Genomic DNA, 27584 nt, shown 5'->3' with positions numbered 1-27584 from the left:
AATATTCCACTGCAATGCTGCATTATACTAACTTTAGCTTACAAGGTGATGGTCTTAGGCAGGATGCACATTAGGAGAGGGACTATCTGGCCTTTCGTGCAAATTAAAAACATAATTTATGCACTGTGTTTAGAGTGAAGTCACAAGCTTTCAAATATAACACTAACATATTAATAAGGATGTTTGCTTTTACATTGCTCTTCCTGAATTCAAAGATAGAAAAGATGAGACAAAGCCAACTTGACAGACCAAACACTCTTTCAGCAATTTGATCGCTAGCACATCAATTACTGAAACGCTTAAAATACATGTAAAAGTCTATTAAAGTGTATTTCCAACATATTCCTAATAATATGAGCATGATCACCCCTTTTATTTCAAACTTGTCTGTGCAGCGACCACATGCCTCTGCTCAGACGATTTAGAGAAGCTTAGAGGTGTTGAGTAATCGTCCATGCGGTAAGTTGGTGATTTGTCCACTCCAGAACAGCCAAACTGTGTGCCCGCCACCGCTGGGAAAGCACTCGGTCAGGAATCAGAGAGAGCCAGCAAAATAATCTGCTCCACCATTCTCTCGCTCCATAACTCTTATTATTTCTCCTTGAAACTCTCCTGCTCTCCGTCAGTTTTTCTACCAATACATTTATTTAGATATAAAACATATCGAAGCCCAAGCTCTTAACATTAAGCACCGACCATTGAGCTTTATTGAACAGCCCAATACTCCAACTGGATTTGATGGTGTGTATAAGAGGAGAAATAGGGATGTACCGGTGGGCAAATGAAGCAGAAGACGCACTGAGCAGATAAGGATGGGGATTTTCCCTCGGGGCTCTACACAACCTTCTGATCCTAATAGCTTGTGAATCTCAAACGTCACTTTTCAATAGCTCCCTGCTCTATGATTAAATGCCCGCGGTAATAAGTAGATGGTAAGATGTGGCTGCCATCAGATTGAGAGAAGGCCCACATCTCATTTCGATGGGTAAAGTCATTTCACATTCTGTCCCAGATCTGGCAGATGGTCAGCTCCATTTGTGCCTCCCTTGGTCCCTTCGCTGCACACACAGCTCGCTCGCAGTAGCTTCGCTGGTTGCCAAATGTGCCCCTCGTGAGTGCAAAGGCAATCGCATGTGAACACACACAATGCGCTGCATTCTTTTGAATGGATACATCAGGCACTGTGGCAGTCATACATGTGTGTTCTGTATATATATATTGCAAAGTGAGAAAAACGGCTTAAGGCAAGACACTGCTGGCAAACATTGATTTTTCATGCACTGGTCAATTTTGAGCAGATTTCTGGCTATTTTTCTTCCATAACATGTCTTCTACTGGTATACAGCACCTACAAGGTCCAAAATGTACATTTAGGTGATTATTTTATTAAACCTTGTTTGTTAACGTCTTCATATTTCTCTTTCTTAACGGCCATTATCTCAACATTATTTTTTTTCAATGGTCTGAACCAATAGTTACAGCACTTACATCAACCAAACTTTCAACAATAATTCATAGCAGTATTCTGGAGGTAATTAAAGATGGATTTGTTCATGTTTTGTTAGTTATCTGATTATGAAACTTTTGATTTATAAAATCAAAAAAAGACGTATCCAAAATATGTTCGGTAAAAACATTGAACATTAATATGTTGTGAAAATGAATATATTTTAAAATTGAAATAATAAATATTGTTTTAATGTAATAATCAACTGGCAAAGTGTTATGATGATTTCTAAAAGTTAAAAATGTTACACTACACCTCAACACGTAGGAAGGACATATAGCGTACTATAAGACATGATGCACGAACAACCCTTGGCCTGTGTGGGTCTTTGCGCCTCGTGTCTCGTGGACATTTTAAAGCTTGTTGATATTTTCCATTGCTCCCGAGAGGTCAGGATCACACACTCTGTCTGCTAAGTGCTCTGCTCTGCCGCCTCCTGCACCTGTAGTTAAATGCTCTTTTAATAATGGCTCTCAGCATTCTGCTCCCACTCGGCTGGCAGATACAATTCGATCAGTATTGATGAAAAACACTGAATGCTCCTGTTTGGATACATTTGTGATTGCTCTAGGCACGTGAACAGCATAGATAGCAACACACAGATATTTAGCAACAAAAACAATATTTTCATGCATAGTTTGAAAAAGGGAGCGTGCATTAGGTTAATCCAACTAAAATATTCCACTCTCATATTTACCTTGTTGCTTCACAGCATATCGACCTAGTTGAGAGAAATTTCTTCACTTTTTATATAATTTTTTTTTCTGAGGCTTTCCATCATGGTGGCACAGCAGAAGATATGTATCCCCAGGGCCCATAGCCACTGCTTGTGCCCACAGTGCATCGTAAATCAGGAGCTTTCAAATTAGCTGCTTGCGTTGTTCTTGATGTTGTTGATGCTGTGCTAAATCTCCAAGGCGTTTAAGCAGTGGTGGTGGAGCGAGGGAGGGAGGGTAGGGGGAATCGTGAGAAATAATTCAGTTTTATTTCCTTGGCCGGGGCTGCGCTCATCAGATTTAGAATATGCCTCTAGCTGAGAATCTGTGATGATAAGTTGGCCCAATTGCAGAGCTGGAACAATGAGGAACCGGAGAAGAGGCAAAAAGTTGAAAAGTTTCTGAGTTAGAAAAAAATTGGATGTAAAGATTTAAAGCAATGTATGTAGGGTAGATATGTTCTGCTCTTTCTTTAGGTGGATCCACTCCTTTATGTGGCCTACCGATTTACAGCTGTAGGAATCCACTATATCAGCAAAGTTTTTCCAAGAGTTGGAAATCTTAAGAACTCCACACTTTCCCCTTAAGGTCTCCCAGGTCTTCTGTTAATCTGTAAACGTTTTGGCCCCTACACACAGGCCATTGTGCCTTTGCTCAATAATGTCTCTAAACCGAGAAGAAGAAAAAAAGGAGCTGATAAAACAGAATGAGGGAGACTCAAGGCGGCCGGCAGGCGGTGCTGAGGTCAGGACCCCCTTGCGTTCCTGGTGTTTATGGGCACTTAGAGAGCTCATTTACTCTGGCCAGAGATCATGTCAGAGGGCCTCTGCTCTCTAATGAGATTCTGTCTTTGTGGAAAAACAGTTTATATTACTTTAACACTGCCCTGTGTGCGCTTTGGAGACTTTTCTCCTTAGGTTTTTTTTCCCCCACCACCATTTCTCTATTTACTTATCTTTGTCTCCTCTTGTTTTCTCTGTAAGTCTTGGTCATTCACACCACAGCTTTATTCTCACAGGTCTTTAAGGTTGGAAATAGGGCTGGGTATCGTTAATGGAAATACATTATCGATATACCTTGACTTCAATACTGGTTCCTGAACGATACTTTTTTTAAATGTTATGAAATCCGTTTTAACAAGATGACATTAGACAAGGTTAAAAAAAAGGTAGGCTATGTTTTATTTGTCATCTCCTTGACATGCTTTTACAAAATATCAACCAATAAAACTTTGAATAAGCTGAAATCGAAGGAACTGCTTTCAGATTACCACAAATGCCCTCCTGATCTCCTGAGCCACTGCAGCTCTACAGAGCCAAAAAAGTATTGAACTTCGATACCCAGCCCTAGAGTTAGAAATGCATGGACGGTGGAAACGGGGCTCAGAGAAAAGCAATAAGGGAAACATGTTAAAAGAACAACTCTTTTGGCTGGTAACCATGCATTTTCCTACTCTAATGCAGCCCACCATCACCTTACACCCCCTCTGTCTCATAGTGATCAGAGTGATTACAATGATTTCCCAGCAGGATAAAGTGGGGCGCGTGCTGTGGATGTCGTTACCTCTCCAAGCTCTGACATTAGCTCCACTTATGTGACTGTAATCCACATTGCCCTTCCTTCCCCGCACAGACAAATGCAATCTATGCCACCAACCCGTAAGTGATGCTTTCAGCTCAGCCTTAAAGATTAGACAAAGAGTAAACTTAATTTTTCACAAAGGCCAGGCTCTGCTATCAATGGAATCAAGGATGAAACCTTTATTAATTCCAACTGTGTTCCAGGTTTGGAGCCAGGAGCCCTCAAAGTGCGCTCAAACCATATTGGAGTTTATCTTTGGAATAAATAAGAAACAACTCAATCTGAATCTTGAGCCAAGGGAAATCCTGTAAGGGTTGGTATTGATTTGGTAAAGGAGATTGGATACAAATTCTCCAAAAGGAGGAGAATATATTATGTCCAAAAGGCAATTTAATTTTGAGCTTATGAAAGTGATCATCCCCAGTAAACAAGGTGATGGTGAATATATCTGAAAATACAGTGCAATGATAATATCATTGTATTAACTTTTTCATGTCACTCAGTCAAAAATATGCTATTTATAGATAAATTCCTACAATGATGTACAGCTATACTAGTATTTTCTAACCTTTGTGGTTTGTATGAGTGGATTTAAAAACATTCAAGTTTAAGGAATCTGTCATGCTTAGGTAGGAACATCTGAATCCAACACTGAAATGTAACACTCGCCAATTTAAACTACTATAGGGGAGAGTGGCCTAAGTTGTGCCAGTTTTTACTCAAAGTGACTTTAAAGTGAGGCCTTGACAGTAAAGTCTCTAACTCAAATATATACATATATTTCAGGGTGTTGTGCATCCCTGGCAATAAAAAGTTTGGATCTGGAATAAACTGTTGAAGAAATATAGCTTTAGGAAAAAAAGTTGTCTTGTGGTGTAAGTTGTGCCATTGGAGAAAATACCATGGGGTAAATTGTGCCATTGATATATATCTCATAAACTGTAATGCAAGACAAATCCATCAGACAATCACTTATTTAAGGTTTATTTAAAGTAAGTAAAGTAAATATTTTACAAAGATTGAAGGTCAATTTTCTTAAACAAGGCCTAGCAGATCTAGGTGGTTTTGCCTGCAAAGCTAACAATGACAAAGTCACCATCATCATCTTTCTGGCCATCTGAACTCTCATCAGTGGTGTCGTTAAGTGGAATTGAGATGTCAGTCTCTTCTGAGCTACTGTAGACAATCACTTTCTTTTGGTGACCAGCGTATACAGCCATGCCAATGGCACAACTCTCAGAAATGTACTTTGCACTAGCTGCTCCGCCCTTGTAGAACCAACTGCCACCTGGCATATGCGATTCCCTCTACATTTCTGCCTTTAAATCATGGCTCAACACCCATCTGTACACCGTGGTTTTTCCTCCCCATTAACTATCTTACCTCTGCACTACTATCTTTGTTCATATGTGGATGTCTGGGCTTTATGTCTTTTATTTTGGTTATTGTTATTTTACCTTAATTTTTTACCTACTGAATGCTGTATGTAAAGTACTTTGGACAGTGCAAACTGTTATAAATGTGCTTTTATAAATACATTTTACTTACTTACTTACTTATAACTCACCTAGGCCCTCTGGCACAAATCACCCCATCCCCAGAATTTTAGATAATAAGCATGATGCAGCAGTTTAGGGCTAACGCGTGCTAACTATATAGACTCAAAGTGTAGCATACTAAAGCACTAAAACATGTGTCAAATGTTTTCAAACGTGTCTATAATTGTTCAGACACAGTAATCAAAAAACCTTGATCATGGAAATTTTACTTTGAAAGGCAAAAAACTGTTTTTTTTTAGCTTAAATGTGCTTATATCTTATTCCATGTTTCTCCCTTCTTTACAGGATGAGTTTAGTGGATGGCTCTTCTTAAATATGTGGTCACATTTCCAATTTCTTCTATGGTTTTCTAGAAACAAGGGGTGGCACAACTTGCCCACCGGCACAACTTAGGCCACTCTCCCCTACTATATAAAAAGGGTGATTACTCTACTCACTGTACTAAAAAATTAAAGACTTTCAAACTTTAATACCTGATTGAGTGGCCCAAAGCAAATATTACAAAGATGATTTTAATCAATGCAGTTACCTTGGGGATCATCTGCCTCAAACTCATTAAGACGTTATGGCTTGGATGCAAGATAAGCCGTGCAGAGTGACAGCTAGACCGCCACATATTTAATGACCCGAGAGTTCTGTGCGTGTATCATTGGAGAAGTGTGTTTGTGTGTGTGTGTGTGTGTGTGTGTGTGTGTGTGTGTGTGTGTGTGCCGATGCTCTTTCTCTCAGCTTTATAATCCCCGGGGACAAGAATACTATTCCCCATCACTGATTGCCTGTACAGGAGAGCTGAAGAGAGGACAAGCATGGGGAAATGGAGCAGTACATGAAGCATATAGCGTGCCATTGGAGCGGTGTAATTCATTGTTCACCACATAGCGTAAATGTAATGTGGCTAAAGTGAATCATGCACATGGGCTCACTAAGGTGTAAAATTTGTTGTACTGATTGGGCTGCTCTCGTGCAACAACATCTGTATTCAGGGGACACACTTTCCACGTACGCCTCTTTTGGAAGAGATTAAAAACTGTATATTGATTTTCGTGTATCTCAAAGAGAGGGACAATAAAAAAACATGTGTTGTACATTAATCCGTTTTAAACTAGGCAGAGTTTTGCAGAAGATGCATGTGCCCCTTAGCCAACATTTCAACAGTTCCTTTCGCACCGTGGAACTGCAAAGGATCCGGGATATCCTCACACTTCTGCCACTGGCCAGAGAGCAGCTGTACTGGAGCAGAAGCGTGATAAATGCCTTGCTGAAGGCTATGCGGTGATTCGGGAGAGCTTTATGCAATCACTGTTTCTACCTATTGCAGCAGCACATCTGGAACATTTTTATGATTGTAAGTTACGACCTGTTAAATAATTCAGAATCTATTTGTTCTTTGGTTTAAGCAGTACTGTGTTCTTGTGTGTATAAATGCAATGTTGTTGACGGTCAAACTGCTTACTTTTACATTTAAGCTGCTCATCAATGTCAGTGGTTGTCTAATGTACACCAACAACCCTCTGTAGTCTGTAGTACTATGGAATCAGATGGATCTTGATATTAATTAATGCACACAGTTAAAAAAAAAATGCATATGAACCATTTACATAAACATATTTCATTTCATTAATTATGTAATAAAACAAACAATAATGAGTAGCGGAATGGAAAAAAATTAAAAACAAGAAGTTAATGACATAAGATCTACTGTATATACAGTATAGGCCTACCAGTAAATTAATCCACAAAAATATTTTTATATGCACACAACTATAACTTTCCATTTATTTCATTTAAAAAAACATCAACTTATACAAACATTCAACAAGGTATTCCTGATCCAGACGATAGTATTTTTTGTTTAAAATAAATGTGATATAAATCCACAGTGTATCACAGTTCTGCAGTAAGTCAAGTCACAGAGGGAGAATGCCTGCTGTAAAACTTACATATCATATAAAACTTGCCTCTTTCTTCTAGTTGAACACCAGACTAAAGACAGGCTTTCTATTATAACTTTTGCATGTTGTTGTTGGAAGACAATGCCGCAGCCACACTCAAAATAAAACTGATTCTGATGTGTTTAGTATTTTAAACATTTGGAGCTCTCTGTGGGCCTTGGAGGCACAGTATATATCACTACCCAACCGTGGAACAGAAACGTCCTATTGAATTATTTTGAAGTGAGGTGACAGAAAGACTTTGGTGAGACAACAGAGAACAAGGTCGCGTCTGACAGAATCGCCGGGTGGCCAGGGAGGGCTGGAGGAAGTAGGAGAATGCTAATTTGTTGCCGCTGAGTAAGGGTGTGAAACAACAGAGGTCCCTTAGCGTAGGTGATCTTACGTGAATTCTCAATGTTTAAACGGCCTCAGTCCCTGAAAGGAATAGTTCAACATTTTTACCTTTTTGCCTCACTCTACGGCTCAACAAAACGAGACAGAAATAATTCCTGTAACTGTGTGTGCATTTTTTTAAAAATAGAAATGGTCAAACGTCGCTCATCCAGGTTATTTTAGCTCATACAATGGTAGTCAAAGGGAGCTCTATTTTGGGTAGCTCTATTTTCCTTACACGTTGGGACATTTTAGAATCAAATACGTATGTGACCATCACTGGCCCTTTCTGGTTTCTTTCCACTAGTATTTGATTCTAAAATGACATAAAGTGTAAAAACATAGAGCGTAACATAACATAAATAAACAAGTCCCAACTAGCACACAGGAGCGTTTAGTGATGTTGGAAAGTTTATCTTTTTGATCTGCTCCCATTGACTACCATTGTATGAGCCAAGCTAACCTGGATGAGCAACCTTTGCCAATTTCTATCTCAAAAATGCATGCACGGTTACAGGAACAGTTTCTGTCTCCCTTTCTTGAGCCGGAGAGTAAGGCAAAAAGCAACACATTTAAAATGTTAAACTATTCCTTTAAAATGTTTGAAATTTAAGCATTATTATCAGATTGTCAAAACACTAAAAAGTAGTGTGATATCTCATACAGGGCATGCTTGGCTGATCAGTGTGTACATTTTTTTTCTTTCTTTGCCACAGATTTACAGAGTTTTTGGAGCCCTTCGAGAGAGTGATTCAACCGGAGGAGCTTTGGCTCTACAAGAATCCTCTAGTTGAGTCGGACCACATCCCTAAGAGGGTCATGTTCGTAAGTACCTGCTGTCTAATTTATGCATTCCTCCTCTTACAGGACTTGATTGCCACTAAATATTTGGTCATTATTACATGAACTGCATTCTCTGCTTAATTCTTTGTAATCTTTGCCGTGCAGAAATCCTTCATTTGAGCTGATCAATACTGTAAAGCCTCTTCTACCCACTGGTGTGCATGGTGCAGCATCGGTTGTGTTGAAAAGATATGAGAGGGGCTTTAATGGAACTGTGGTGATTAGCGCTTTCAATGTAAATACCATCTCCTCTTGGACAGAAGTGGGGCGGCGGAGGGTTAAGATAAATTGTAAACTCAATCCAGCATGAACTGAAAATGTCTCTGACTTAAGCTGTTAAACGCTGGACAAATCTCTGAGAATCTGTAGGCGAAACTCTTCTGTCTGACTCAGATTGGAGTGTCAGTGCTGGCGTTGTTCTGTTGCAGTGTTCAGTTAATACACTTAAAGTATGCAATAGTGGGCCTAAAAAGAGCTCATTGTACAGTAATGTCATACATTTCTCTCAGACTCAGATGGGCGGACACTAGATGATCCTATTTTAAAATGTGGTCAAATATAACAACACCCAGGACAAAGCAACAACAAAAAATGTTTGGTAAAGAGAAGGCTACTTTGAAGTATGGATATATAGATAACAAAACATGATGAAAACAAGTTTGGAGTTTGGGAGGCAAGATTAATAAAATACATGTGTATGTAAAGAAATGCTGTAACATTTGGGTAGATGCGTATTTGCGTTCTTGCAATGCATTTGATGAAATGAGCCATATCACTCATAGGTGTTTATCTTTCCTTTGCATAAAGAAAGGAAACAGGGGGAACTCCTAGTCTGGTTCTGTTCAAAAGTTTAAAAATCAACCAATGGGCTGATCTTACACATCCACAAATGTAAAAAGAGCAGGTTGTTGTTTTACAGGTTACTATTTTTCTGTAACTATTTCTCAACTGCCTGGCTTTGTGATTGCCTGCTTCCAGCAAACATGTATAAAACAGTTGCAATGACTCATATAACTTAAAACAGAAATGGCTTCCTATGCGGAACTGCTTTTTAGGGCTGCTATAATATGAAGTCCTTCTAAATGGGTTTCTCCATACTAGGGCTCAAGGGAAGACAATTGAGTACATATAATGACAGCATTATGTGCCCTATTCTATTTTCTAATAAACCCTTTTTTCCAACACATCAAACATCAAGCCATCTTTCACAGGCTTAATGGCGAGTTGTTATGCAGTAGAGATCAAGGCTGCTGCCCTGACGTAGCAGTTTTCAGTGACAAATGTATCTTCATAATGGCCTTATAAAAACCTACAAGTCATTACAAGCCAATTTATTGTAATTATACAAGAAATGCTGCAATGTATTTTAGGACTTAACTGCTTAGTCCACTGGTTCGGTTAGTAATCACTCTGACAGGCTGATGATGGGTTTAATTCTGTGAAGCTTAATGCTAAACTTGTCTTGTAGCTGCTAAACAGGCAAGGACTTTCCTGCCCATTGCTTGTTTAGCCCACCTCTTCATGAACTGACATGTGTGCTCCTCCACAAATGTCAATCATCTCAGCATGTTCAGAAAACAGCCGCAGTGTAGGATGTGATCACTATATCAGTCATTCACAGGTAGTAATTATAAATAAACTTTAGAATTTGTCCAAACGTTTCCCTCTATCTAAAAGACATGGCTTAATATTTTTAATATGGACAGTGGATACTATATGTTGAGGCTACGCTTGGCTCTAATGAAGCACACATGAAGAACAGATCAACAGAGCTGATGTTATTCTCATACATAGTAACTTGAGCTTTGTATATCTCAAAAACAAATACTTTGTTAGCTATTTATTATGAGAACTGTAAAAGTGAACCAACACCAACCAGCCGATACACACCATCGCATACAATTAAACTTCTTCCGCCATTCGTCTGTGACGCAGAGCATTCAGCAAAAAGCAACAGATTTCTGCACTCTATTAGTTCCATTTCCTTTTTCGCAACCCTTTTTAAAAACTCTTGACACTTCACATTAACTTCAATGTCCATGGATCTTTGCGCATGGCAGGCCACTAAATAATGAGTGGGAGTGGAACCTCTACCCATGTCTCTAAGGCAAAATGCCCTCGGCACTGACACCCAGCAGTCAGGCTCCCTCACTCTCACTGGGCTGACAGTTGGCCTTAAGGTGTGGATAATTTATCCGGCCCTTAAAAATAGTCCATGGAGGGTCTTTACATGAAGCTATATGTCATGACTCACTTCAACCTTTATTAATATATATTCTGTATTAGCCTGAGTGCAGCCCAAGAGTCGCTTTTCAAATTTCTAATCCTGGAAAGAGCAGGAATATCCTCAGTGCTTGTTATTTATTGTAGTAGCAGTAACCTCCCGATCATTCAAGTCAAATCTATTTTATTTATTTAGCCTAATATTATAAATTTGGCATATGCCCTTCGAACCTCCATCCAACCTCCAAGGAGAAACCTCACAAAAAAGTCCAGAATGCCGATGGTCCAGCACAGAGAGCCTGATGGAACAGAGAAGACATAGAGGAGAAAAAGAGTTAGAGGGACACAGGGAGAGGGAGAGGCACAAAGACTTGGCCCAAAAATAAATTAAGGGTTATAGAATTGCACGATATTGAGAAAGTTTTCAGCTTTTTCTTTTGTTTAGTACTTGGGTTGAGAGATACACCGAGACCAACCTTCTATGGAGTTAGTTTCCTATCTATATTGAAGAGTCTTTCGATTTGAGAGCATGATTTATTGATTTCATGTTCAAACTCTGCAATTCCTTCCCTCAAACTCTTGCACTCTAGCACTCGAAATGCTCCTGCATGCTCAGAGATTTCCCAGGTGCATTCGCTTTACTTCTTAGAGCGTCCTGTACGGGTGGTAACTCGTTAACCTGATTCATCAACTCCCAATCTAACCAGAGTGATCCACTGCTGATAAGCTATTAATTCCCATATTTAGTATACAGAACATGCTTCATTAGCACAAGATATATGTTTCTATCTGCATCCCACATCAGACATTAAAAGCATATGACGTTATGCTGTCCATGATAGCGTATATGCACTTAATGCAAGGCCTAGTTTGAGCACGGTGTTCTTCGTAAGTTGTAAAGTGACAGTTTGACTAACTCCTTTGTCCGTTTCCCATTTCACGCTCAAATCCGTAGAGTGTAGCCTATTTCAATTTGAACTAAGGCAGTAACTGTTGAGTGTGATTACAAGTTTGAATCCAGCTACTTCAAAGGAGACAATGAAGTGCAAAATTAAAAAAGCTTACACGGACGTAAACGCGGCTGAACTGATGAACACCACTCAAGGGGAATTTTCGCGGGATATAATATGGAGCTCATACTCCACCTCTTCCTTTTTAATAACTCTTTTGCAAAGAAAATATATCGGATTTTGCCTGGAAAGTAATGAAGACAGTCCGAGGCATTAATAATTACCTCGGCGCTGAGGAGGCCCAAATCTCTTGTCAAGCAGAGGGCGAAATTCCTCTCTGTTCTGACAAGAAACCCCACTGATCCATCAGGAAGCCTGTTTGGGCCCCTGAGTTTGCCCTGTTAAAATGAACTCTGAATAATAGATAGGTTGGTGTCATTCCCTGAGGCAAAAGTCATTTTACGATTTAACCTGTAAAGCAGACCCTGTGGAAATGCTGCCGCGCATCCCTAATGTCACCACCGCAACATATTCTTGTCTCTATTTCCTCACAGGCAATTTCATTCCTCACCCCATTGGCTGTGATATTTGTGGTGAAGATAATTCAGAGGACGGACAAGACGGAGATCAAAGAGGCCTGTTTAGGTACGTGGAGCCAATTCCTTGATGTGTCATGGTTGTGTTGTGTAGGTCACAATCTATCATATTCAGTTTATTGCAGTTTCTGCGTACACTTTTATGACATTTTTTATGACTACGTAATGAAAACATCTTTTGTTTTACCTGGAAGCATGGGCTAATTGGTTACCTAGAAGTACTTGATTTTGCCTAAAGCTATAGTGCGTAACTTTTGTTGCCCTCATGAGGAGTTCTGTAATTAAAACAACACTTTCAGAACATCTACAATACATGAGATATGCTTCTGGTGATCGCAAATGGATTCTATACTTTCTGCTGTACGTCCAGGTTTTTTATTAGCAGTAGAATCAACAACTGAGACATTTCTTGGGATTTTTCTGAGCTATGGATCCATGCGCCACTGTCGTTGGACGGCACCAGTTTGTAAACCCTGCCATACTGAGAAATACAAATAGAGTTTAATGGATCTGATAGGCTTTATCAACTTTGTGTCAACTCATTTGGTGATGGCTTGAATGTAACTGACATTCTCTATATCAAGAAGTTACAAACTATAGCTTTAATGGTGCAGATCTCTCTGCTTTGAATCAGTATTACATCAACTCAAGTTTCACCTTAGTCACAGCAGCCAAGAGTATTTACAACCATTGAAAATGTCATGCTATTTATTAAACTCTCCAAACACCATCTGTGCATGTCTCTCACACAGACTTTTCCCCATTTGCCATCTTCCCCCTGGGGGGAATGGCCCGCTGAAACTTTGGCACATCAGAGAACATTAAGAAAGTTTAACACAAATCCAATTAAAGAGACACACAGAGATGAATCGCGGGGAGAAAAAGGTGGCTCAGCGCATCAGTGTACAGATAAGAGCGCTGTGTAGTTAACTTAACAGGCCCATTACTGCCTGCAGAGAGCCACTTTGACAAGGGTTTTATAGCCGTACAAGAAAACAACATGCTGAAGAACAAAGAAATAAAAAGGAGGCCCATTATTCTGACACTTTTCTAAATGATAATGGTTTGGGACATGGCTTTGAACCAATGCAACCTCCAGCCCTGATCAGAAAGTAAGATCATAAAAGCAGTTTCTTGGCTGGTCGTGCAGTCCCAAAGTTTCATGTTTACCTACCTAAAGACCTTTTTTTATTTCTCGTCCCAAGCTAAAATCACAGAAAAGTAGCTTTAGCCTATATTCCTGCTAACTTTAATAAGTTCAGCGTTGTCCCTGAGGGTCCTATAAATAGGAATTCATGAATCGAAAAAAATTCAAACAGATATAATTTAGCTGGTTATACATAAGGGGTTTGAGTCAGATTTTCATCCTTGTAATACCAATGGTACTTAGCCATTTTGTAAGTTTTACAAAAAAGACTTCATACTGAGAGCGTCACAGCGATGATTCTATAGTTATTTATAAGTTTGGTTACCAAGCACTAGGGACATTATTCATTATTTGCTTGTGATATCTCATAGCACACAGTGTCATTATTGCTTTGGTGTGTGTGTGTGTAGAGGGAGATATTTTCCAGTAAATGACACACATTGAAAGGGTTTTCAATGATAAGAGTTTTTTTGATCACTTTGCTGCTTTGTTATTGAAAGGAAAAACAGTGGAAACTATTTAAACGAAGACAGCAGTTTCTTTAGATGTCACTGGCTAATGCTTTTAATATAGATATTTTGTTGAAATCAGCCTCAGCAACAAATCAATTTGGTCAGAAAAGCTTTAGAAACATAATGGAAGCAACACTGTATTTACTCAAAGGGTCTTTCATTTTTCCTCCTACTCTGCTATATAGAGCAATCAATCACTAGTTCAAACTGTAGCGTGAGTGCATGTGGATATAACCAATTTTGTTGTCCCCAAAGGTCTGTGCTGCAATAGGATTATTGCACCACAGACCAAGCACAGCCAAAGAGGTTTACTCAGGTCGAAAACATTATTAGCAGGACGAATGCAGTATCAGCAGCAGGAGCACTTGTGGCAAGCTTCAAGCAAGACCAATTACATCAGTCCCTCTCATACCCTTTAGAATTGTGAGGCAAGTTTCGGCTAAACTAGAGGCACAAAGTCGCAAGCCATGAATATACTATATGCCACATTACTCTCTATAGCATCCCAAATATGCTGCAAGGTCAGGGATGTCTTTATGAATTCTATTCGCTGAGGTAGCTAACTCGGCAGAAACTGGCTCATTTTGGTGCCAGCAGTTTAAGCAAACAGGGGTAAGTGCAAAAAAAAAAACTGTGTCACTGTCGGCTTTTGGCCAACAGAAAATAATGAAAACTTTAATAACCATCAACCCAGAGGTATCTGACAAAGAGGAACACTAAGCAAATATAATGTCCCATTTCTTTTAGTTGGTTAAACGGAACGTGTCTCATTCTGGGCTTTCATCTGATGGGCACAGAGTTGGCCCAAATTAACAAGCTGTTTTAATACCATTGACACACTGCACCTCTCAGCAGCAGCTCAGGAACATAATACATTTTGAGCTCAGGCCACATGAGGTGAATTCAATTGACCCGCAGACCACTGGGATTAACCCATGTGGATAGGGACTCTGGCTAAATATCAGCACCAGTGGTTTGCTTCCCAGCTAATCAAATTACTGTGCAGTACAATGCCTTACCTGTCAACCAAACAGCAGTCGTCCTCTTTCCAATTACTGATTTTGAAGCATGAGCAGTAATTACTTCACAGTCAGATGGGCTCTAAGAAGTTGCAATCATTTTGCTATTGTAAAAAAATGTGTTTCTCACAGTTGAATATCTGATTAGTGCTTGCCAGTATTAAACTCCTACTAGCATGGCTCTTTGGATGGCTGTGTCTGTACATTGTATCTATATGTTGGACCACCACCAGTGTGATCCATGAACTATCTCAACATTTTCGGAATTGTGAGACATTTTTCCAGACATTCATGGGGACCAGAGGATAAATGCCAATGACTTGATGATTGGTGATGACCTGACTTTTCCTTTACCGCCACCATGTGTGGCCTTGAGTGAAATCCCACAAAATGTTTTGAAGGAATACCATGACTTTTCAAGTCAACATCAAAATGTGTCCAGTGCTTAAGTTAATGAGCAACTTACTGCAAAACCTAATGCCCATCAACTTCACTTTGTTTTTCATGGTAATAAGCACATGTCAATTTGCTAACATTGCACAAGCTGTAAAAACTCAGCTCCGTTTGATTGGCTGCGCAAAGGACATGATTCAGCTATAGATTAAAGAATATACATTAAAACTCCCTGTGCATTAATACTGTATGCATATTGCGAAGCTTGCAGTGTGATTAAAACCTGTTTGCTACTATTGCTGCTCAGAAATTATGAGAGGCTTCTCACATAAATTCTGACAACCATCTGCTTAGCTGCATGAGAAATTCTATGAAAACACATTGGCTGTTTTTTATTTGTTCATTTTGACAGACTCTATATTGCACTGATAATAAAAGTAATTATTTAATGACAGCATCACGATTTCTAAAAATGTTAGAAACAATATTCAAATACTGAGTAAACCTTGTCTGTATCTTCTGTTATAACAAAACAAAAACTGCAAGATGCTAATTTGAGTGTATGTGTCAATCCTTCCAGCTGTGTCCCTGGCTCTTGCCCTGAACGGAGTCTTCACAAATACAATCAAGTTGATTGTTGGCAGGTATGCTAAACAAAATATCATTTTACAGGCCCTGTTACCGTTGCCAAATGTAATGTTGCGTATACTCTGAAGGTCACATATTCTCAGCTTTGGCTTCCTAGATTTTTATGCCAATGAATTACATTACATTACATTACATGCCATTTAGCAGACGCTTGTATCTAAAGCGATTTACACCTGGAGGAATTGTAAATTATTGAACAAGTCAATTGAATTTCTCTGCCAAACGACACAGAGACAATTTTTTTTTGGGGTTGTGCTTGGTTTTTTTTCAGACCCAGGCCCGATTATTTCCACCGCTGTTTCCCGGACGGACAATATAATTCCAAGATGCTGTGTACCGGGGAGCTGGATCTAGTCACCGAGGGACGCAAGAGCTTCCCCAGCAGCCACTCCTCCTGTGAGTAACCAGACCTAGCAGATCACTGCCGGCACTAGCAACACAATGCCAAGAGATTTGAGAACCCCACACCACACCACCACCGACTCATTAAAACTGCATGCAACTGTAGCTATCGTCTAGGATTGATCTTGGCTGCTGTGAGAAACATGCTGGAAGGTGTTCACGTCCCATTTTCCAAGCCATGATCTTACTGCTGCTGTCTCTCTTTGAAAGGTAATTACAACATGAAACATTGGGTGATATCATTCACTTCACAGATCCCGGGGCCCCTTGTGGAGAAGCTTATGGCTTCAGTTGATTGAGTCAATCGTGATCACCTGTTGTACAGATGAGCCTTGATTGCACGTCTAATGTTTCTGATTCATCTGGCATCCCGCGGTGTTCAGCTGTTAGCAGACCGATATGGGGACATTACTGTGGGACACTGGGCATCTATCTTTTGAGCCATATTGCTTTCCAAGCTGTTTTCACTTCAGCAGGATGTTAAATAATTCACAGGTTTTTCACACTGTTTGTCCAGCAGATGATGTTTAGTGCGGAATGCATGTGTGCAGTGTTTTCTTTTGGTCACTCAGATGTTGAAAAACCCCTCAGCATTATATGGTGCATCAGGCCTGTAAAGAGTGTGTTAAAGAAGACATGTTTGACTAACTTCACTTATTTACCTTGCCGCCATTGAGTATAAAACATACTTGTGACTGCATGGCTTTGAAGTTTATTTTCTCTGTTGCTCTCTACCGACTCTACTATCCACCAACAATAAAAATTATTAAGCTGGAATTACACTGAACCTCCTGCTGCCCATTATGCATAATGAAAAATATATTTTCATGTCCTCCACTAAGCTGGACCCCTGTTGTGGTTTTCTTAATATTTTACATTGTTTGTCATAGTAAACTGCAGGAATGTGTAACTAAGCAAACCACTGCATCCAACAGGCATTTCATTGTTACGGGTAAAAGAGAAGGGAAATACTATCTTGATCTTATATTTCTGTTTGTATTTCTGTTCTAATTTAACAGAAAATGTTGAGTAAAGGGAGAAGTATAATTCTTCAAATGCGGTGTGTGTGTGTGTGTGCGCAAGCGTGCGTGCATGCCTGTGTGTGTGCAACAATCACAGTGATTGTAAAAAGGACCATGAATTTGGTTAATTGCCATCCAGCTGCGAGTGTGACTGCCTTGAAGTACCCTATTAAAGGTTTCAAATCAAACCATGGTAATAACTGGTCTATGTGTGTTACAATAACAACGTAAACTTGGCCAGTGTGTGGAAGAAAGTGAATTTTTTTCTTTTTTATCAGACGGCTGTAATTTCATGGTCTGCTCTGAATTCCAACCCAAGTTTCAGCGTGATTTTAAAGTGGCAAACTTACAGCTCATATCACACACCTGCTTCACGAACAAAATGCTTTGAAGTGCTGGCTGAGTCCCATTAGAGATGGCATAGGGGGACATTGCTCTGTGATTCACTGTGTATGGGTCGCATTCATCTGCACGACGGCTCTAATAGCCTTATAGTGTGGTGCTGTGAGCGAGAAAGTGATTGAGAGAAGCATGCACCGGGGACACGGGGAGCACCCCTATACCGGCACGTTTTAAAAGGCAGAAGAAATCCAATTTCCTGTCGGTGTCCTTTTTCACCTGGACAATGCTATGTGGACCACGCATAAGTTACAAAGCTTTTAACCCCGAAAAAATGGGGCAACGGACAGGGGGAATAGGAGGGCCGGACAGATGGCAGAACAGGAGTGAATGCAGACAATATTCAAAGTGGCACCTGGGTGTAACTTAACATCGCTTTCGGGCTAATATCACGGACTCCAGGTAAAATGTTTTGCAGTCAGAGACCATCTCTCCTCTGAATGCTAGGAGAATCAGTATGGTAAGAAAAAATAAAGCCCAAACCAAAACTAATCCATCAGAATCAGGACAGGACGAAATTAGAAAAATATACTCTAGGCCTTTTAGGTGTTTGATGACAGCTTTTTTTTTTCAAAGCACACAGACGTATTATTGCATTTCAAAGTTGGTAACGCTCCTTAGGTTTCTCTGTGATTTGATTTATTTTTCCTAGCCTCAAAGCAAAGTAACAGAAATTGGAGGAGACAGGTCCCAGAAAGGGAGAAACAAACTCAATCACTGGAAGAATACTCACTCCCCTGAAACCACTGCGCCGATATACGCAAGGGATATATACCAAAGCGGGCAGGCTTTGTAGCATTAGATGTAAATTGTCTCTTTTTTAATCATATTCTTCTCACCGTCTCCCTTTGTGTGCACATAAAACCCGTTAGACATGATCAATTAATATACGCTTTTATGAAATAATGAATCCAGTCGGACGCACCTAATCACATCTTTGAATCTCCACATTGCTTCTTCCACTTACATGTAAATTAGAAACCTACTGCAAAATGTGCTCTCCGTATGTTGACTATCACTCATCAGTCCGTCTGGAGTGTCCATAGAACAGCTTGCGTGGGTGCTGCAGTAGCAATTATACAGCGCTAATAATGAGTTCCTGTTGAGCTGTTGTTGTACGCTAATGGAGCAGACTCGGTGCCTAAAGCCTTGGTCATTATTTTGATGATGGGGGGTCAAAGGTCAAGACAGAAAGTAGAGCAAAGGCAGATGTGAATCGGAAGCACTACTGTCAGTGATTGGTTTGATAGATATTTCAACTGATGAAAATGGGAGAAATGTAAAGTTGCTGCTATTACCAACAGCTTTAAACTTTGACTCCACTCTTTTGAGTCCACAGTCACACTTCACTTTACACTCTAGGCCTTCTTTCGAAAGGCAATTCATGGTGGCTTCCGTCTTTAAAATAATTCTCCTCTCTCTGCCCCTTCCTTCATGCTCCTTACCTCAGCTTATTTAGAACTTGCCTTATTTAGAGCTCTTTTCATAAAGTCTCCCAATTTTGCTGCTGACCCAACCTACTTCACCAATGACCCCTGCCATCCATACAGACACAAAATTATGTCATAAGGTCATTTGAGATGGAGTTGATATAGTTACATGTGCCTGATTGATATATTTGTATACACCTTTATAATCCACCTACACACACTGGAGTACTGTGAGAAAAACCCACACACAATTATAATAACCACAAGCAAGTTTCAATTCGGCAATACGCGTGCAGCCTATGCCTCGGGATATTTCTTGGCTTATAATGCATATAAGACTTTAACGCTATAACTATTATGCAGGCTGCAGGCCAACTGTCAGAACTGGTGTACCGGATGGTAAAGCTTAATATCTGCCATACACACTTAATCTAAATGAGCAGAAATCATTAAAACACAATGATCATTTCACTTAATGTGTCACTTTCAGTTCATGTGCACACCGAAGAAAAGTCAGAAGTTAACAACACAAGCTTGAATAAATGATACACAGACCTGACTTCAATTATCTCACAAACCATGGAGATGGTTAATCATTTTTTAATGCCCTCTGGGAAATTACTGTTGGTTACTTTCTGTGTTTCTCATTATTTGGTGGTGTTGTCTGTAAGTGGATGTGTTTTCTTAAGTGGTCTTGAGCTCTCAGCTCTTAGGGCCACCGTACATATTTTTCTGAAAATAAAATTGACATCCATCTACCCTTTTTTTCCTCCACCATCTTGTCAATGGTCTGACCCAATTCTCCAACAGAAATCACCCCTCATTTGCTTATAAAAAGTGCATTCAGACTTCTTCACTTGCTTTTGCGCAACACCATGTTTGAAGATAAAACTGGCAATGGCACTGCACTCATCACTCTCATTAGTAGCCATCTTTGTTTTGTCTCAGGGGTAACACTCTTCAAGCTTTTAAATGCATGAAGCGTATTCATTACCAAGATATGTTTCCCTTGTTGTTGGCATCGTCTCTGTCTCCTGGCCTTTCGGCTAGCCTGCTGCCTCTCTGGGAGCATCCTTGAGTGGTTATTGAGTACACCTATTGTTCATTGTATCAGCCTATATTGGCTTAGTTAATTATGCAAATTTTACATTTAGAAATGTGTTTGTGTGGGAACACATATTTGCTGTCCCCACTCATGCATTATGCATATCGCCAAAGTGTTTCTACTAGAGTAATCCTCAAATGTTTACCCCGATGTCTGCAAACATTGTGTGAATGCAGTGTGGACAATACCAACATAATATTGTATGCAGTTACCGTTACAGGTCCTTCATATTTTATATCTGTCCAACTGTATTGCCATGAAAGCCCACCAGACCGTAATGTCCAGAAACAGCCTAGTTTTAACACAACACATTTTCAAGCTTAAGTCTTTGCTGTTTTTGTGGTTTCCTCCAGTCCAAAGACTAAATTATTGGGACCGTGCTGTAGATTTTTGTCATCAACACTGTGACTGTTTGGTGAATAAATGTGTTCACCCTCTGAGGGTTCGGTGAACTGTCCAGAGTGTTTCCCTGCCTTCCTCTCAAAGCAATGCTTGGCTAGGCTCCAGCCTTCATCACTCTGAATGAATAATGATAACAAGTAATAACAGCAAATTGGGTCCCTGCTGGATCCCCGGGTTTGTTTTGTGTACTGTCTTCAAAAACAAATTGAATTTGGGAGATGAATATGATTAACAATGCAGAACAGATGAAGAGACAAAGTAAGAAACCACAATAAGCAATGTATTAATAAGAAAGAAATTACATTGCTCTTTGTGCTAAAGAAAAGCTATTTTTTTTATCTCTGCATTACTGGATCATCTCTAGAGAATCTATTAGACGGTAGACAAGTTTTGTTTTGTAAATGTCTGATTATCTCATGTAAAGCTACTGTAAGTAAAAATGTTCAGTCAGCAGACTGAGGGTGTATTCACACATGCCGTGTTTAGTTCGGTTGAAACGAACTCAGATGCACTTCTGCCTTCGGTGCGCATCTTTCAGGCAGGTGTGAATACAGCAATCGCACTCGGGTGCGGACCAAACAAACGCTCCGAGACCCAGCTGAAGAGGTAGTCTCGATGCGTTTCCAAACGCACTCTGCTGCAGTTCGTTTGTGGTGTGAATTTGTTCGGACTCGATCCGACCCAAATGCAGGAGGCACTGTGCCTTTTCTTTCTTTTCTTTTTTAATAAATAGCCGTCAGCTTCACATTATGGGAAAGTGTTGTTGTCACCATTATTAGGAAGATTAGTTGTGGTTTGACCGGGAGCCCAGAACAATATAAATGCTGAATGTGTTCAGCGATCAGATGAAGGAGAGGGGAGCGTCTCTCGCACAGTGCCAACAGGTTCACGCTGCGCAAGAAGTGTGTGTTTTTATTTTGCTTCCCATGTACGGGACCGTCAATACTATCCCCGTGTCAGTTTGGAGCTGAACTGCGCCGACCCAGCTGATACACAGCTTAATCAGCTGAGTGTCAGCTTGAGCCTATTCTTCTCGCGTGACGCGCATCCAGCACCAAAAATACAGTAAAAATGATGTTTCACATCGTAGGCTACAAGCCACATAACGTGGCATTGACATAAGGCTACACATTATGACCATATGAAACAACAATAATTTGATGTTTTTCCTCTTTATTTATAGGTTAGATGTAGGCCCTTTTATTATTTTTAGCCCCATATTATATCAATGATATATATTTCGCAGTTTAAACTTCGTGCTTCCTGTTTCTCTCCACCCCAGAATGTCTGTCCAATGAATGAATGACCTCAGATCACGTGTGGTTTTGCTTCGTAATGCTGGTTCACTTGCAAAAGGGGCAATATGAAAGTGGACCACACCAAACAAAAAAAATCAAAACTCTATTTGGTCTGGACCAAAGCAAGTGCACTAGCGGACTTTCCCAGTGTGAATACACCCTGAGTCACTGCTTCATGGATTATTGAGTTCTGTCCATCCAAATGAGTGATGTAATCGTCTTAGCTATGGTGGTTAGAGCTATTAAGTTGAAGGGTGTGAGTGTGAGCTACTGTGTGATTGGAAATGTGCCGAGGTCGTCCAGAAGTGAGATGAATGTGCAATGAGGGGTTGCTGAGGCTGAGGATCTCAACTGGCTTGTTTTTGACCTGCGAACACAACAACAGAAGGCCTTGTTTTGATGCACCGAGCCAGAAAGCATGAAAGTAATGTGCTTTGGTCAGTCGAGCCAATAATGTGATACACTCTGTGGGTGCTGATAATGTCAATGTGAAGGATTGCTCATACCACAGGGTGTCAATTAATTTTTTAAGCACATTAATATTTTCCTGGATTCCAGCAGCGGAATGTATTCACTTCCTTAATTTTAGCCCTAGCTGAATTCCAGTTTCCAAAAGGCTATCAAGTATCGGTCCACTTTAAAGCTTCAGCTATTAAAAGGACCCATTGGCCAAATTTAAGCTCGCTACTTAAACCACCATATGGTCTTTTATTGGCTTGTATAGGCCACCAAGGGGCCCATGTGTGGTCGAAAATATGAGCTTGGCCCACAGGATCCATCTGATTTGCCCCAGATGTTGCCTATTCTAGGCCATGTTAACTCTATGGGTGTCGTTCAGAGACGCTGGCATTCTGTCAGTCCACCACTTTGATCCAGAATTAAATTGTCTCAACAACTTAATGTAAAGACATGCATGGTCAACAGAGGTGGACCTCTTCTGACCTTGGTAATCCCCTACAACATTACAACATATTTAACTATTGTATAGAGTTCTAGTCTGAGATATTCAATGTTTGACATTCAAGATTCAAGTGATGTCCTATCTTTTAATTTAGCATGATAATCAGGTCATCATTTTAATTGGCACAATAATTTGATTCATGACCAAATACCTAAAATTCAAATAGTCATCAGCGTCTTTAGATTCAAGCATCTTTAGTAGTGTCAGTGTAAGCATGTTAGCATGCGCATTTACAGAGCCTCATCATATGTTTGAGGCTAGACAGGCTCTCCTTTTTTTATTTGTGTTGATTCACACTACATCTGTGTATTGGCCTCTGTGTGACCAGAACCTGCAACCTTTATGCTTACACTGTACCAGTCAGCTTGTTTGAGGCAACACATTAACTTTGGATGGGTGAACTTTGATTTGAACCTCTGCAGCATTCTTTATAGTAACTTGAAACACCATCCTCTACGCAGATAAAAACAAAACAAAAACAAAACATTTACTTGCATCCTCCCAAAAGTCTTATTCCTGCATTCATGGGCTTCACATGTCAAGCCTATGTCTGCTTTATTAGCCAAACTGCCCACAGTTGACCGACATGAGCTTACAAGTCTTTGTTGGTTGAGTAACAACAACAAGAAGACAAACAGTACACCATGCATAACTTTGTGGAATCCAACCAAAACCCCAAATTAGATTCAGTCCTGCTGAAATTCAATACAGAAGTCGATTTTTAAAGTAGAAATGCAATCAAGCCAAGTACATTGTATTCATCATTTCAGAGGTGTGTGTCACTGTATAACCCTTTTTTAATAAAAACCCAATATCAGCCTGCACCAGCTATCCAATATACTGGTCTAAATTGCCTAGTGGAAAATGGTGAATTCTTAACGCAGCCAACGTCTGCTCCCTAACAGCAGGATAGCCACTGACACAGCTAGACTGTCTGCCGCTGCTCTTTCTTCTCCCCCACCCTCCCTCTGTCTCTACAGGCAGCACACTTGCCCTGGGGTTCTTTATATTGTCGGCCTGTGTGTGGATTGAGTAACAAATGGGCAGCTGAAGGGTGCTGTTTGGCCCGCTGCAGCAGTAAACTAATGACCCTGTCTCAGCACCACCTTTTACGGCTCCATCACACAACCTTTAATTCATACAATTAGACCGCTGCTGTTTCTTTCTTCACTAAACCAACATCAAGTCAGACACACACCGCCTCCGGCACAGAATGGCCAGCTCACAATAGATTTAGCTTTCACTGCGGCATCTGGCTCTCAGGCCATTGGTGGGTTGCTGGACAACATTTTTATTTTGCATCAACTTTCAATTAGGGCTGTGCTAACAAAATTGATACAGCAATATGTCGTGATGTTTATTTTCCTGATTTATGAACGTATTTCCAGCTCCAAAAATCTATATTTCGATTTAAGATAAGAAAAAAAAAACACCAACGCGTTTTAAACGGGTTGTGAACTAAAACCACCGCTACTGTAGTTATCGCAGTATGGCTACTTGCCTTGAATAGCTGGGGTCTATTTCTTGTGTTGTGGCAGAGTAAAAGCTGGAAGCAGCATCACCGGCATGGATTACAAAATAAGAACGGCCCCTTCCAAAGACAGTACAAGGCTGTATCACGATATATCGAATATGCATTGTGTCTTAATGTATCGCGATATATCATATCGTGACCCATGTATCGTGAAGAGTATCATATCATGAAGTCCTTGCCAGTACCCAGCCTTAAAATGAATGTATTAGTCCTATACTAATCTTGAGATATGGTGTAATTTAGAACCGTCAGAGTCTCCTCTCTTATCTTGGTTTGGAAGTGTTTGTGTAGAAACCAAACCAGTCATTAAGAACTTCATTTTGTACGGTGTATTGGCTCAGGGATGCACACTGATGCCACACACAAATTGCTATTTAAGTCACCTCCAGTGTGTGGGTTGTGCTTAGTATAACTGCGTTAATCAGGCTTCACAGTAATTAGTACAGCGGAATTGGCCTAACAGTCTGTTTCATCTCTCAGTGAGCTTACCTTCGAGTGGGTGGCAGTGGACAAGCTGCAAATGTGCCTTGTTCATTAGGTCTTTCTGACTAAAAGTTGTTTGTTATTACACAAAATTTGTCCACTTTATTGTTGATTTATTTTGCACTTGTCACCTGTTGCTCACTTGAAAGGCATGCGGTCTAATTGATTTTTATAAGACAGTCCCTTGCAACAGGGACACAAATGATGTCAATGTACGAGAGGATTCCACCGTCACAGTGAGGATGTGAGTTCATCATCTGAATGTTGTATGTAATTGTTCAATTGCCTTCACCGCTTTCCCTTCTTTTCTCTGCCTGCCAGTTGCATTCTCGGGCCTGGGCTTCACCTCTTTCTACCTGGCGGGGAAGCTGCAGTGTTTTACGGATCAGGGTCGAGGGCGGAGCTGGCGCCTCTGTGCCATGGTGCTGCCTCTCTACAGCGCCATGATGATCGCTTTGTCCCGGACCTGTGACTACAAACACCACTGGCAAGGTCTGCCCTAAAGCCCATACACAGTGAACGTGAATATGAATAGGATTAACCTGCGTTAAGCTAAATTACTGTCAAATAAATGCTGTCTTTCCTGGCCTTGAGGTGTAACTTCATCACACCTCATGGCCATTTTTAAATTATATACAGGTAAAAAGATTAGACAAACTCGTGGTGAGGCTAATTTCAAACAGCTGAAATGCTGTAATCACATTTTTACTTAACTTGCATGGCTGACGAATAAGGAAAGGCTAAAAAGCCAAAGGATGTACAGAGAATCCATCAGGTCAGCTTGCTTATTTGCCCGACAGACTATAGAATTGTGTCCAAAAAGGCTCTTATTTGTCATCTTTAGTATAATGCCACAGTTGACAGTGATGACGCATTTAGTTGAGCAACCTTGGATCAGAAAATTAAAATGACAAGCTTCAGGTATTTATATCCGTAACGAAGGAACCTGAGGGAGACACAAAAGGGCAAAGGGAAGGTAATGCATATGTGGGTGGTGTGTGGGAGAGAATGTGTGGTGACAGCTCTGTCCTATGGAGTTAATTAGGTTTTACAGAGCCATATGTTCCTGTGCAGCGGGAGCAGCTTTACAAAACAGACAACTCTTCTAACAAGCAGGATTTATTTAGATAAAAAGTAACACATAAAGTAGATACTGACAAGAAGAAGACCCCCTTCCGTCTTCTCCTTTTTGTATTTCTCAGTCCCTACACATGCCTTTTCTCCTCCCTAAGCATCACTACTGGCGCAGCCCATTAAACTTGAGGGGTCCCAATCTGCGCTCAGTGTAAACACAAGCTGGGAGCCCCCATTAGCCGGCTGTTGATCCATGCGTGATGGAAACCAATATTCTCACCATCCCTTTGCACTTTGGAGGTGTGCCCTGTCCTCGCGGGGGTGAAAGGCCGAGCCTCCGAGTCACACTCTATTAAATTCAATGGACAACAACTCATGCATTATATACGTAGTTGTCCGAACGGTGGAAACCGATTATATATTTTATTTAATTTCACCCAGCAGAAGAAAAACAAAAATAAGTTTGGGGAGATCTATGGAGAGAGATCATTTTGATATTATGGAAACCCTCTACTTTAGCTGCTCTAGCTACCAGCTGGCCATGTCATTTTGATATATACCCAGCAATATAGGCCTAATATTTAATATGGCAGCGTGATATTATGTGATGTAGTGTTGCTTAAAGGGGAGGGCAGGTATAATATGAAACTGTTCAGCATAGATGACAAAGAGACAGCGACAGCCTGTCCAGAGGCGAGTGAGCCTATTGCCTCTGTAGAAGAGATTCATCGCTTTGCCTTTCAGTTTACTTTCATCAGCCTCTATAAACTATAGCCAGGCATGATAGATGCATCACTGGAACCGTATTGCACATACTCTAATATCTAATAATTGATTTTGGAATTATTTTCATAGCCCACGTTTAGGCTAAAATTACCCATAGATTTACACCGCAAAAATATATATGTGTTTTTCACAGATGCCTTTGTTGGAGGAGTGATCGGGTTGCTGTTTGCCTACATCTGCTACCGCCAGCACTACCCGCCCTTCCTGCACATGGACTGCCACCTGCCTTATGCCAGTCTGGCTTCTGCTGCTGCTGCCGCGACCCACAAGCCCTTGGACCACCAGGAAGACCCGCAGCCCATTGACAATGCCACCAGCCTTCCCCTGGAGGGCTTGACTGAAGGGCCGGTATGACTAGTGGCCACCACCGAGACACCACCCAACACCTTCTCCAAGCCGCCGTGCCCACTTCCCCGTTCCCAGTGACTGACTGACTGACTGACTGGCACTTGTATACATTCCAGTGGACAGTAATGTAACCTCGCCCATTTCCATTCTGTCACAACCTGTCTCGGTGACGCCACATTTTTTTTGAGTTTATTTATTTATTTATATATATATGTGGTTCCTGCTCTGTGGTCTATATATAGATGTGGTGTGTGAGAGAGGAACCTATGAATATGGGACATCACCGCTGAGAGGGATAGAGGAAAAAATACTTTTAAAA

The 27584-nt window shown here is 40.5% G+C and overlaps 1 protein-coding gene across 1 annotated transcript in view; it reads left to right on the top strand.

Moving 5' to 3' along the window:
* The window catches only part of plpp4 (phospholipid phosphatase 4), a gene marked incomplete at both ends in the record, with an annotated part of 42719 nt that extends 15448 nt beyond the window's left edge, over nucleotides 1–27271 (top strand). The window contains 6 exons of the mRNA XM_080036456.1: nucleotides 8407–8515; nucleotides 12261–12351; nucleotides 15954–16017; nucleotides 16293–16417; nucleotides 25379–25549; nucleotides 27051–27271. Coding sequence (XP_079892582.1) covers nucleotides 8407–8515; nucleotides 12261–12351; nucleotides 15954–16017; nucleotides 16293–16417; nucleotides 25379–25549; nucleotides 27051–27271 — 781 coding nt within the window. The remainder of the gene's footprint in view (nucleotides 1–8406; nucleotides 8516–12260; nucleotides 12352–15953; nucleotides 16018–16292; nucleotides 16418–25378; nucleotides 25550–27050) is intronic.
* Nucleotides 27272–27584: the final 313 nt, after the last annotated feature.

This window comes from Ammodytes marinus, assembly GCF_949987685.1.
Source record: "Ammodytes marinus genome assembly, chromosome: 11".
NCBI classification, from domain to species: Eukaryota; Metazoa; Chordata; class Actinopteri; order Uranoscopiformes; family Ammodytidae; genus Ammodytes; species Ammodytes marinus.
This window is presented reverse-complemented; position numbering and strand designations above follow the sequence as displayed.